At 55.7% G+C, this 13,137-nt stretch overlaps 5 protein-coding genes across 5 annotated transcripts; 2 read left to right on the top strand and 3 right to left on the bottom strand.

Annotated features, from left to right (window-relative positions):
* Positions 1-1,508: 1,508 nt before the first annotated feature.
* On the top strand, positions 1,509-4,203 carry J7T55_009549 (spindle pole body interacting protein; the record flags this gene model as incomplete). The annotated part of the gene is made up of 3 exons (XM_053132619.1): positions 1,509-2,384; positions 2,441-3,718; positions 3,793-4,203. 3 exons carry the CDS (start codon positions 1,509-1,511, stop codon positions 4,201-4,203), a joined length of 2,565 nt encoding a protein of 854 aa, XP_052989381.1.
* Positions 4,204-4,625: 422 nt separating this feature from the next.
* Positions 4,626-5,501, bottom strand: J7T55_009548 (uncharacterized protein; the record flags this gene model as incomplete). The annotated part of the gene is made up of 1 exon (XM_053132618.1): positions 4,626-5,501. The coding sequence occupies one exon, from the start codon at positions 5,499-5,501 to the stop codon at positions 4,626-4,628; it is 876 nt and encodes a 291-aa protein (XP_052989380.1).
* Positions 5,502-6,116: 615 nt separating this feature from the next.
* J7T55_009547 (uncharacterized protein) lies at positions 6,117-6,585 on the bottom strand (the record flags this gene model as incomplete). Its single annotated transcript, XM_053132616.1, has 2 exons — positions 6,117-6,419; positions 6,502-6,585. The coding sequence occupies 2 exons, from the start codon at positions 6,583-6,585 to the stop codon at positions 6,117-6,119; spliced, it is 387 nt and encodes a 128-aa protein (XP_052989379.1).
* Positions 6,586-8,164: 1,579 nt separating this feature from the next.
* Positions 8,165-9,111, bottom strand: J7T55_009546 (uncharacterized protein; the record flags this gene model as incomplete). Its single annotated transcript, XM_053132615.1, has 2 exons — positions 8,165-8,340; positions 8,397-9,111. 2 exons carry the CDS (start codon positions 9,109-9,111, stop codon positions 8,165-8,167), a joined length of 891 nt encoding a protein of 296 aa, XP_052989378.1.
* Positions 9,112-10,294: 1,183 nt separating this feature from the next.
* J7T55_009545 (uncharacterized protein) lies at positions 10,295-12,400 on the top strand (the record flags this gene model as incomplete). The annotated part of the gene is made up of 2 exons (XM_053132614.1): positions 10,295-11,075; positions 11,133-12,400. 2 exons carry the CDS (start codon positions 10,295-10,297, stop codon positions 12,398-12,400), a joined length of 2,049 nt encoding a protein of 682 aa, XP_052989377.1.
* Between the last annotated feature and the right edge of the window lie 737 nt (positions 12,401-13,137).

Below are 13,137 nucleotides of genomic sequence, written 5' to 3'. Positions count from 1 at the left end.
CAATGCACTGCCCGACAGGGGCGGTAGGCGTGGAGGCGCTGCCCGGAATGGAAAGGCTTGTTTTGGGGGCCGCTGGATTTATCACCGGAACGGGCAGCTCTTGCAAGACCTACCTGACAGTCATCCCCAACCCCTGTCAGGGGGAAGGACGCCTCGATAGGGGTCCATCAAGCCATCAACGTTCCATCCCCCTGCGAAAGAGAGAAAGAGAGAGAGCGGGGAGAGACAGAGAGCAAGATAAAGAGCGGGTTTTGAAACACAAGGGAAAGCGCCTCCAAATGTGAATGCGCTGAATTGCATCCACATTTAATACCTGTACTGTTGGTTTAAAGACCTGTTTGTGTATGGACTCCTTGGAGTGGGTGAGAGGTACCCAGTGCAGCCAGGTAGGTGTGGTCTCTACCTTGGGTCGCTGTGCTGTGTACAATCAGGAGGAGGAGGTGTGTGGGAATCAGAATCCTCCCAAACCATCTTTTCCTCCCACTTTCCCATCCATCTACTTCTCTCCCGTTATCCGGTTCCTCTAGTAGTCTGCCCTCCTTCTGCTGTAGCAGATCATGTCTCAGTCCGTCCATTCCCTACGCATTGACTCGGCTTGACTTAAAAGGCGAGGCCAGTGCTTGCCCATGCCACGCCGTGCCATACAGCAGTAGTCTACCGACCGGCCTGCACCACCCACCTACCTACCCACCTATCACCACCTCTTTCATCGCAGCCCAATCCGGACCCTGGCTCAACGACTTTGATGTCAACGTCCGGGCCTCATCTTAACTCTAACCAGTGCTCACGGCCTCCATTGTCCAATTGCGTCGGCTCCTCATCCCGTGCGACTCAACTGATCGAAGATCGTCTGAACCCCTCCTGAGGAAGCCATCAACCGACCACAAGACCCCCCCTTTCCTGCCCTTCCTTTCTCGACACCGAATCGCATTCCACGACACATCCGGCAAGCCCCAAATTACCTGGGCAGAATCACAGTATTGCACTTTGGACCGAAACCCGGCGTCCGTGCCGTCCATCTGAAGGGCGTAACGGCGGTACATGACCAGGCCTCTTTTGTCCTCCGAAACACTTTCGGTTACGTTCCGCCAACGTTGTTGCGCAAACCTCCTGCTGTGCGACTCCAACCATATAGCCTTTCCTGTCAAGCCAGCAACACCTCGGGATGCGCATTGCTGGCGCGGTAACCCAAGATCCACTGGCGCCCTCATTCCGAACACATCAGAATACTTTACCCATTCAGCCTGCTGTTTCCGACGCTTCACGGAACCATAAGACGAAACGAAACGACGTCGGCAGTGTAAACCCTCGTGCCAACCGAACTCCACGGCTACGCCGCCAAACTCTGTATTCACAGCCGTTGACACCTTCAACCTAGCTCGGGCACTCACCTCAACATCATCAGGCTACGCCCATGACCGAACGTCCCTACATCAGCCTCGACGGTACTTCGAATACGCGCAACGCCGATTGACCAGGCGCGGGCGGCTGTCACCAAGTCAGGGATCATGGCATCGGCGCAAACAGCACTGCCTTACCAAACGCAGAAGTCAGGCCTCAATAATGGAAGCTCATCGACGGCTGTGCACACGCGAAGAACATCATTATCATCGTTTCCGCCATCGTCGCGTTCCGAGTCGCAGATGTCACATCACTCGAGGCCATCGCGGTCGCCAATCCCCCCAGGGCCTGGCGCCGGAGGCGTGGTTTCAGAGACGGATCGCACCTCGAACCCCAGCTCCAAGTCCAAGACACCATCCACAGGCACCGGTGTGTCGTCTCAGCACTCGTCACTTTCCGGCAACGGCGTCATTCCTATGCCGCGCTACAACTCTGACGCACATCCCAAGCAGAGAATGAAATCCCAATACCCGCGGGGCTCCAGCGAGAACCATGTCGAGTATATATTGGTCGCTTCTTTCGATATAGATAGGGGGCCGATCATGGAGCATCAGTATCCTATGGCTATCACTGGTGACGAACACATGCTGGCAGAGCTGATGTTACCGGATGGCGCCCACATGCGGAACCAGGACTGGACGATATTTTTCCTCCACAAGGACACAAGCCAGGAAGAGGAAGATGAGGAGAGAGAAGCGCGAAGACGGAGAAGGAGAAGGAGAAGAAACAAGGCCGCGGGCATAATTGACGAGGAAACAGACGAGGATGATAATGAAGCTGAGGCAGAAGCAGAGGACGACGACGACGACGACGAATTCGATGATGACGACTCTACCGATAGTGAGCCTGAAGGCGGTGAGGGCCCACCCCTGGTCTACGTACTGAATTTGGTGAACACGAAACAAGACAAATCCGTGAAGAGAGGAGCTATAGTGAAGGCGATGGCCATCTGCACAAGGCATCCTTTCTTGCATATATACAAGGTTCGTCATGCTCTACCCATACAGAAACAGCAGAAACTGACCCATAATCATCGCAGCCGCTATTACTGTTAGCTCTGGAGGAATATTTCAAATCCCCGGTGCCCGAAACTCTGGCCATGCTTTATGACTCTGTTAACGCGATGGACTTGTCGTTGATGCCCAAACTCAGCTTCCTCGAAAGGCAACTACTACAGTCAAGTGAGAACAAGGACCTCTTCGTCGAGAAATTCGAACGTATGGTTCAACAGCGGATCGAGCATGATCGGGAAGGAGACAGCTCAGACCAACCTGTTGACCCTGGCCACGAGCGACCTAAACGGCCGGAGATACAGCGAGCCGGGACCAAAGCTTTCCTCGAGGGGAAGGCCATGTACTCCGTGCCCAGGGATACTCACGAGTTTGAAAGCAAGGTCATGTACAAAGGCATCCCCATTCCGATCAAGGTGCCGGTAGCCGTCATGCCCGAGTCCGTGGGTGACTTCTCTCTGATCAAGTTGATCCAAAACTTCTCTGATCCCCATGGGAAATCACCACAACCATTTCTGCCACATGCGCATCTCACCACGAACGGACCTACCACACATCCAATTATCGTCCTGGCCAATGCCCTTTTGACGCAGAAGAGAATCATTTTCCTTGGCCACAACATGCCGTCAGGCGAAGTTGCCGAGGCCGTGCTGGCGGCCTGTGCCCTTGCCTCGGGTGGTATGCTGAGGGGTTTCACACGCCATGCATTCCCCTATACAGATCTGACGAAAATCGACGACCTTCTTAAGGTTCCTGGCTTTATCGCGGGTGTCACAAATCCAACATTCGAGCACCACCCGGAGTGGTGGGACCTCCTGTGCGATTTGCCAAAGGGTCGCATGACCATCAGCAGCAAGATCGAGCCTGCGGCAGCAACGGAGGGTATGGTGTACTTCCAACAGCAGAATCCTTCCTATGCAGGGCTCGTCAATATTTCCAGCTCCAACTCTTCCTCCAGCACGGACTTGACTGGAGATCAGGCGTTCATGACCGATGTTCTCAAGAGCATAGCCGCCCGCCACGGCGAGAGAGTTGTCAGGGCGAAGTGGAGGGACTGGGTCGTCAAATTTACCCGGGTCGCTGCTGCGTTTGAGGAGAGCGTTTATGGAGCGAGTGCACTGTACATTGGGGGTGACGAAGGCGCAGATGGCGGCGCGGTAATCGCGCCCAGTTCCGGCGCAAATGGCATCCTCAGTGGGCATGGGTACGTCTGGCCGGACGAGCCATCGAAGCACAAGGAGCTGGCGGGAAATGTTACGAGGATCGAGGGGTGGAGGAATACCAGGAGTTATTACAGTTACATCCAGGTGAGTTTCGAGATTGAGGGATGGATCTAGCCTTTCTGGGAGACTTGGGAAACGAAAATGCTGACATCGAATAGGACATGGCCAAGATGTACACCATCAAACCGCTCAAAGGGCTTGACTTACACCACCTCCACGACCGGCTACGGATGCAGCGCATGACACAATCGCAGACTCGCGAGATTTATCTTGGCTTCTCAAAGTACGTTCGCAGCTATGAAGAAATCTGTCTGCTGCTTTCTGTGGCGCCAGAGTCGCATGCAGGCCTGTTCTACCTTGCGTTGGGCCTGTTCCACAAGGAGAGGGATGTTCGAATCAAGGTCGCGGAGTTGCTGGACAGAATCGGCGAGCATGGAGCGGGCCAGCACTGGTGGAAGGGGATGAGCCGATTCGAAAAGCTGGCTTACATGCGAATCAAGAGGGAACTGGAAGTCGAATCGAGGGCAAAGACTGGCGGCGCCAGTCCGGTGGAGCAAAGGTTGAGTTAATGCTTGCTTGCGGATGTTGCCATGATACCCACTGTCGCTTGTGTGGCTCTCGTTACTTGCTTTTGTCATCATCATCACCACACCACCACACCACCACATCACATTACACGATCGATGGGGTCCGAAAAAAGTTGTCAGGTCCGTGGCTAGGACCTTGCGAATTGCATCTACTTGGGAGGCAGTGGCTTTTCTGAGATTTTGCGAGTATCGTATCTAGACCATCTCGGGTGTCTTTCGAACTTTGTCCATATTTCTGATTGTTTATGTATATATACCACGCTCGTTCCCAGCGTTGCATCTCACATAACCTGATTTTATTGCCGCTAGGCATCCAGATATCATGCATTCTCTGACCTGATTCACTGACTTCCCCGGATAACCCATCCCAAATTCCTACGCAAGCCCGAACAACCGACCTATCTCTACGCACCCAAGAACTTAGCCGCATGAGCAACGTGCTCGTCACTGAAGCTCGCCATGAAGAAGTACGAGTGGTCGTAGCCGTCCTGGTACCGCAGCGTCAGGCCGCCGAGGCCGGCGTCCTTGACGGCCTTCTCGAGGTTCTCGGGCAGCAGCTGCTTCTGCTTGTAGAAGTTGTCGCCGGTGCCGACGTCGACGAGCATGTTGAGCGGGGCCTTGGCGTCCCACTTCTTGACGAGCTCGGTGGCGTCGTGCCTCGCCCACTCGGCCTTGCTGTCGGCGCCCAGGTAGCCCGAGAACGCCTTCTGGCCCCAGGGGCACTCGGTCGGGTTCGCGATGGGCGCGAACGCCGACACGGACCTGTACTTGCCCGGGTTCTTGAGGTACAGCGTCAGGGCGCCGTGGCCGCCCATCGAGTGGCCGGCGATGGAGACGCGGGACGCGTCCAGGCGCGGGCCGAACTCGTCGCTGCCGAAGAGCGCGTCGGGGAGCTCCTTGGTCAGGTACGTCTCCATGCGGTAGTTCTTGTCGAAGGGCGCCTGCGTGGCGTCGATGTAGAAGGACGCCGCCTCGCCAAAGTCCCACGAGTCCTTCTCGCCCGGCAGGTCCAGCCCGCGCGGCGACGTGTCAGGGTACAGCACCGCGATGCCGTGCTGGCTGGCGCCGTGCTGGAAGAAGCCCTTCTCGGTGCAGTTGTCCGGCGTGCAGGTCAGGCCCGACAGCCAGATCAGCACGGGCACCTTCTTGTTCTGCTTGACGGCGGCGGGCGGCAGGTAGAGGTTGAGGTTCATGGGCGTGCCGGTGGTGGTGGACTTGTGCGAGAGCTTGAGCAGGGTGCCCCCGAAGGAGGCGATTGTGGCTTTTGTCTCGAATGCCATCTTGGTGCTGTTGTTTGTGGCTGTTGAGGATGATGCAGTGAAGTGTCGTGCGAGCTGTGAGAGTCTAGAGGCAAAAGTTGACGATGTCGGGGAATGCTGGACGTTTAGATATCTCATTAGACTTGGATTGCGATTACGAGATGAGGTTGGCTTGATTATATTGGTATCATGAACGGCCAGACGCTCCAAAACCACTACTTATCTGAGTGGCCCCATGGGTTTTATTTTCCCCTCCCCTCATGTCTCCTCTAGCCAAGCCAAGCAGGACTCCTCTTCGCCGAAGATTACCATTTGGCTCCAAAAATGCGCCTCCACGATGCCGAACAAACTCCATGATGCGCCCCCCAACCCGAGAACCTTGGGCCCCAAAAGACAGCTCCTCTACCCCGCCATTCCATGACAGGACAGTGCACCAGCCCCACCTTTGCTTGTGAAATCGAGACGTCATGCGCGACAAGGGGGAGCTAGCTCTGCCTCTTATCCCTGCGCCCTGTTGCATGTGCTACCCCTGCTCAAAGATAGGTACCCGTGCCGCTACGGGCCAGGTGCCGGCAGAATCCCAAAAGCCTTCCCCATTCCACCGACAAGTCTCGAGTCCATCCAAGCGCGACTGGCTCATGAGGAAGCTCTACCGGCATTGCACTCAAACGACGAGATGAGATGGTCCCATCCGCTCAGCGCAGTCAGGTTGAACTTCTCGGGGGTGTCGTACGAGATCGCGCCGGGCGAGCAACCCGTGGGCGACGTGCAGATTCCGCCGCATGCCATCAGGTAAGGGAAGCAGTGGAAGTCGTCGTCGTCGGGCGCAAACGTCGCCGCGTTGTTGGAGAACTGGCTGGTCATGTTGTGGCAGCTATCGAGCTCGTAGACCTGGTAGGAGCAGTCGCCAGTCGCGTTGGCGCCGTTGCAGATGAGGACCTGAGCCGCGAAGGCAACGTCAGTTAGGCCTGCATTGGTACATCATAGATGCTCTGCCATCAAGAGCCGGAGGTTTACCTACACCACCCATCTGCCGCTTCTCGACCGGCTTGGCCGCCGATATGGCCGCGATGGTGAGGATAATGAGGCAAGCAAAGAACTTCATCCTCACTGTTGGCTAAGAATTTGGTCTTGGAGAGAAGTGCTGATGCTGTTGACTACTGAAATGTAGAATGAAGGAGACGAAGACAGTTTATAACTGCTAGAGTGAGGGCAGAAGAAGATTTGGGTTTCTGTGCGCTGTGTTTGAGACCGCAGTTCTGGAAACCAAGGACAACAACGTCGGTTTTAAACCATGCTCAACCCCAAACTCACGTTTCTTTTTTCACTGCATCACACTGAGTGAATGAGTGACCGAGAGCAGTGACTGTCTGACGATCCCAACTCTACGCAAAACCCCGTCCGTGGGTTCCGCAGTCACCGGACAAGGTGGAACGATTGCCAAATCGGAATGAGCGGGCATCTTCCCAAAGCTTAAAGAAAGACGTAATATACAGCTGTATAGTCTGATCTTTCTAGTACCCACTTGAGTTGTACCTCTCACGGCGACGATCACTTCATATGCTGAATCACCTTATTACGAAGGCTTCAAAAAGCTATGCGACTCATCAACGTTTGAAGAAATACCGATCGTGTGAGAGGCTATCGAGTCAGATTCTACCTAGTAGAAGTACAGGTATGTTTGCATCGCTCCCAGAAAACAACATAATGGTCGCTGTTAGCACTGCAATTACACGGAACCACAACCAGCCACCAGAGGAGCAAACCCGTGGAGACACTGGAGCAGGCAGACGTCATGAAGCAGCGGACGATCATGTCGCTTCCCTATTGAACGTGCCATGCATGCATGCATCCAGATTTGCTGACCGCCCCTGGATTATTACCCATTGGTTCGGCTCCGTGCTCACGGCATGCTAAGTGAAGAGTTCCTGATGGGTGAGCCACTCATGTTACTGTGCGACGGCCGTGAGTGACACCCAGACATTTATGTACAATGTCTGGCTGCAACCCGGAGCGACGTTAGCCTGAGCCTGGGTCTCGGTACGCATTCAGGGACACTGGCGCGGAAGTGGTGCTCGGTCAGATCCACCGAAAATGAATGCTATGTCTTTCTTAGACGACCTCTGCAATTGCCCCCGTCTGTATTGTCAGGGTGGTAGTTTGAGCCGGCCAGTGGGCTGACATCTAGAAATATATGACCTGCTCGCAATCCTGAGCCTGGGCGAGCCAGAACGTAGATCGTATTCTAGGGAGGGGATACATCACGTTGTACACTCGCGCGACTTGTCGGCAGAAAACATAGGCACAAGGGGTAGCCAATTATCTTGAAGGATATCTTGTATACAAACAAGTCTTTCTGAATCTAGGCATGAGCAAGTAGTAGTATAAGGCTTGGAGCCATTCCAGTGTCAACGCGCCGTCTAAGGATGCGTCTATCGCGGGTATCAAATGCCGCCGGCTTGTCTCTCGTCTTCAATTGTTAAGCCTCCTGCGGCAGTGCAAGTCTTGCACATGGAGAACAACGTGCTTGCACAATTCGAACGTTCTCATCGTTTGCTCATCTCCGAAGACCCTTCCTACTCCAGGCTGACTGCCTGGTTCTCCAGCTAGATGACACACTTCAGCAGCGATGTGGCACTGTCTGAGCTGGGGGTCGATGCGCATAATACGGGTTGATCCGCCGCTCATTGCTTCAAGTCAACCCCACTGGCCTTGACAGTTGACGCCGCGATGGGGGCCTCGTGGCCACGAGTCGTGTACGTGAGATTGATGATTTCCTTGAGCATCACTTCCCGAGTCTTGTTGCACAGCTCATCCACGTCCGCCGAAGTAAGACCTGCTGTAGGAATTGGGTCCAGAACTGCCGCTTTTGTTAGTCCTACCCATGCGCGCACATCCGAAGAGGGCCGAACTCACCTTTGCAAGGGATCTTGCCAGACCTGAAGACCATGTCCTTGATGTACAGCAAGTCGCTGTAGTTGGCCGCGACAACGGGCACGATGGGCACTTGGGCCTGGATGGCAAGATGGAAAGCGCCCTTCTTGAAGGGCAGCAGCATGGGCTCCTTGGCATAGCTCCTGGTGCCCTCGGGGAACATGTATACGCTCTGCCTCAAGGTCTTCATCTGCTCTGCCGCGCCACTCATGGCCGCGCGCGCGTCCTTGCTGTTCTTGCGGTCGATAAAGACCGAGCCGCTCAGGGTCATGAACCACCCCAGGAAGGGCAGTTTCTTCAAGCTGGACTTCGCCGTCACGCTGCAGTACTTTGGGAACATGCAGCCCAGCATGAGTACGTCGAGCTCTGTCTGGTGGTTGCCGACGAAAACGGCGGGTCTAGTCTTGTTGAGGTGGCCCTTGGGGTCGATAATTTCGAAGGTGACGCCGGTGGTGGCAGCCATGGTCCACTTGAATAGGCGGCCGGTGGTCCATTGCGCGATCTGGCGGTGGCCGACGCAGCTGAGTGCGATCGATACGATGGCGCCGTAGGCGGCGCTTATGAGCAGGCAGATGTAGGAGGCTAGACAGCGCGCTATAAAGCCAGCTTTGGACGACATGAGCGAGAGTAGGTAGAAGAAGGCCGTCAGAGCGGTATAACCTCCCAGGAAATACCCCAGGTAGGTCGAGAAGGACATGATCGACAGTCGTCTGGGAGGTAGAGTTGGGGGTTGAGGCGACGGGACTGTGTTAAAGAATGGTCAGCAAGCAGAAGATGCTGGGCCACGGGCATTCCTAGTTTTATCTCGGAAGTCGGGGAGCATGTGAGAAGCAGACACAAACATACATAGCTTGGTTCTCAGCTACCTATGACAGTCGGTTCTCGGCGAGGGCATGCGATGCGGTTATAGAGGGAACCCCAAGTTGCGACCATCAACGGGGCGAAGGGACTGGAAGCTGGCGCAACCCAAGAGCAGACGCTCGAGATGGGATTCTTTGGCGGCACGAGGTCTGGCGGCGCTGTCGCAGCAAGTGATCGGAAGGTGGATTGCAGCGTCCAGGATTTAAAAAAGAGGGCGTGCACAGTCTGGGGAAGAAGAAGCTGGAAATTCATATTCGCCAGCCGGCATCAAGTGAGCCTGGGCCTAGAGGGCCGCGGGTGGGCGAGAAAGGCGGTGGGTGGGCAGCGTGACCCCACCAAAATTTGTCCGGCAGGGTGCTGGTCTGCTGGTCCTAAGATGACAGGTTGCCGAGGCGCGCGTGCCTTGCTAAAAGTACCTGCTAGTGCTGCCGGTTTGTTGAGCCACGCCCCTGTAGCCTTCCCGCGTGGCCACTAAACCTTACCGAGGCAGTCCAGTTCTGCCAGTCTGCTGCTAGCGCAGGCCCAACTTCAGGCCAACTGCTGAGCTTCCAGGCCTGGTCGAAACATTATCGTGCTATGCACTCGATGGATGCGCTTTCCAGCCCCAGCCAGCATGGTAAGGGCAAACAGGTCAGATCGTGAGAGAAACTTGAAGTAAATGAATCTATCTTGCGTATTATTCAAGAAAACTAAAGGAACAAGAGCCAGCTTCTCGTGCATAGTGCTCTGGCGTCGCGAGGAGTTGGGACGCATCGGGGCCGGGTCGGCCGCCTCTATAACACGTGATAGGCCAATGCCAGCAGCTGTCTGAACCTTATCTGGACGTCGAGTCGAGTCTGGGTGCCTGCTGCCCGGTTGCGTAACTCGACTGACAACAGGTGGCGCGACGGCAGACCAGTATCCAACATCTCCAGCACGGCGCCCCTTGCTAGATTTGATGGCTGTTCTCATCACGCATCCTTCAAAGATGACCCGTTCGACGTAAGAGCCGCCCACTCTTCGAAGCCTGCGATGCCAACATGGCCAACATGGCCAACCGACGGGGTATGCCGTCACTCCCTGCCGCGCCCTCATCGCGAACCATCCCCGGCTCGCTGCTGCCAGAGCTGCCACCCATCTCTGCCCTGTTCCTCATCGATTTCGACGTCAAAGCCGGATACACGATAATATGGAAGGAGGCTGTTCCGGGCCTGGAGCTGGAAGGCGTCGTCGAGTACAAGAGTCTTCCCTCAGGCTTGCACACCGTACCCGACGACCTGATATATTTTGTCCACGAGGACGGCTACGCAGGACTCAGCGCATTCATCAACGCCCCCACCGATGAGGAGGAGTCCCGCCACGCGCGCATGATCGCTGTCGGCGTGCTGGTGCCCCTGAGCTATGGACGGCTTGGCAGGGCGTGGAGGCACGCCCAGGGACTAAAGGACATGGCCGTCAAGCTTGCCGCCGACCGCAAACAGACGCAAATGCTGGTGGAGTACTGGGAGAAGTGCGGGACGCGGGATACCAGCGGGCAGCCACCAGCACCCTTCACGGACTCGCCCCTGAATTCGCCCGCCCTGAGCTTTGTGAAACGCCCAAGTCCCACCGGAGACCGTCATGCGAGGAACAGGTCGGCGTCAGAGGGAGCTGCATTGCTGCCGCCGGGACACAGGCTTTCACCTTTCCACCCGGCTTGGAGCCTGAACAGGTTGCTGGATACCTTCGGGCCCTTGATCTTCCCCATCCAGAGGGCAGCATTGCTGCGCAAGCGCATATTGATATCGACTCATGCCCCTGTACACGAGGCCTGTAATTTTGGTACGTCTGTGCTCTAGACTCAAGAACCCGACTGTCGATGTGCTGACCATCTTCAAGTATATGACATTTCTATCCTTGCCAACATACCCCATTCTGTATCTGACATTCTTGACCCATCCGCCCCGTCTCAGAGGCTGCGACCGCTGTTCACCATCGGCGTGCACGATATACCATTTCTCGTGGCAGACAGCGCAACCAAACGGCCCGGCCCCGCTCCTGAGCAACAACCGGGTATTTTAGGCGACTCCAGCTCTGGCTGGATCGCATGTACAACCGACAGCATTCTAGCGATGAAGGAGGACCTTTGGGATGTGCTGATCACCATGCCTCCACCGCATACAGTGAATGCCAAGGAGAAAGTCTGGCCGACAGTAGAGCTTCGCAAAGGGGCCGCTATGAAGGCCACTCAGCGTGACTTGAGACGCTTCCGAACCCTGAAGGTAGGGCTCAGGCGCCTCGCAGCGACCTCGACCGCCATTGAGGAGGAGGAAGAGGGTCCAAACAACAGCACCGAACCACAGCGACCGGGTTCTCTGTCTCACAGGCGGTCCCGCATGTCTATTTCTAGTATCAAGACGACCAACTTCATCCCCGACGGCGAGGACGCGCATGTACTCGCCGATGCGTCGGATAAGATTGTCGAGCCGATGACGTGGGCCGCCCTCGCCTACAGCGGCTTCATGTGGTGGGCCAGCGCCGGCGAGCAGCGCCGCTCCGACGAGGCAGAGGAGCAGGCCTACGACAACTCCCTCATAGCAGACCTCCTGCCGGCGCCGTCGATGCACCCGCCGCGGGAGTCATCAGGCCAGCGGAGGCCGAGTGGCAGTTTCAACGTCACCGCGGTCCAGGAAGGAGGAGGCCTGGGTGACTCGGTGACGTCTCTGACGGCGCGAAGGACGCCCACGGCGGACGGGCCATCGTCATTGGGCGCCGAGGACGCCGAGGAGGAGAGGGCCAGGACGGAGCTGGCCATTATCACTTACTTTCACCGGCTGACGAGCGGAATTCTCTCGACACTTGCGGAAGTAGTCGAGGCCACGGAGGAGTACGACGATACGGACATATCGCAGCCGCAAACCGACGACGGTCGAGAAGGGGGCGAGGGCCAGTCAAATCCCTTGCTGCAGGGGGCCACTAGGAGCGACAGCGAGGATGTTTCCAGGCCGCCGGTCCGCGTTGACAGTGATGCCCTGGCCGCCATGGGCTTGGACGTATGGAGCAACGCAGACGCTGAGTTCGTCAGCCAGGTACTCGACAGGTATTTCAGCCGCGAGGCGAGGGTCGAGGGTAAGGGCGTGGAGTTGTGCGGCTTGAGGGTCTGCTAATGCCGTAGGGTGATGGTGCTTTCATATAGTTCTAATCTCGCCACTGTATATTACGGCCAGACACTCAATGCATTCTATACCGAGGATATGACCTACTGAATGTTCCTAAGGTTAGTCGAGATGACGGCGGTGAAAACAGCAGGGAAGCAAGGTTTTGAAGGCTGCGCCACCCGTTCTTGTGTATCTGAGGGCACCCCAACTGATTGTCGGAGACGCTGAAAGTGGTGGTACATGTTGAAGATTCAAAAGTAAGCCAAGCAAACCATCTCGAGGTTGGGCTTGATTATTCACTAGAAGAGTATGACTTGTACCCCTTGCCAAGCAAAATACAGACACAATGTAGACGAAGCAAGCAATATTCCTGCTCATTCATGCAGCTATCTACTCCTAACTATCAGGAATCAGACAGGTGGTCTACCACCATCATTATCTGCCTATTCACAAGTGGGCAACATTCTTGAATAATGTGCCAGTTACTCTTTCCCTTCATTGTACCAGAATTGAAAACTTTTGTGCGTCTTGTTCCATGCCACACCGTCCGCCAGTGGCACGAGCCAAAAGGCTAGGAGCATACCTCAGATCCAAGAGGATGATGTCAATGTGTTGAAATGCGCTTGGCCAACTGACAGAGTTGATCACAAGAGCCAGATCGAAACATACCTCAGAAATTTGGGATGTGTAGAACTTGCCGGCACCATTTTCCAGCAATTCTTTCTTTTTCCCGGACACCGTCCTTT

Source organism: Diaporthe amygdali, assembly GCF_026229845.1.
Source record: "Diaporthe amygdali strain CAA958 chromosome Unknown NODE_32_length_550834_cov_65_698784, whole genome shotgun sequence".
Lineage (NCBI taxonomy): Eukaryota > Fungi > Ascomycota > Sordariomycetes > Diaporthales > Diaporthaceae > Diaporthe > Diaporthe amygdali.
This window is presented reverse-complemented; position numbering and strand designations above follow the sequence as displayed.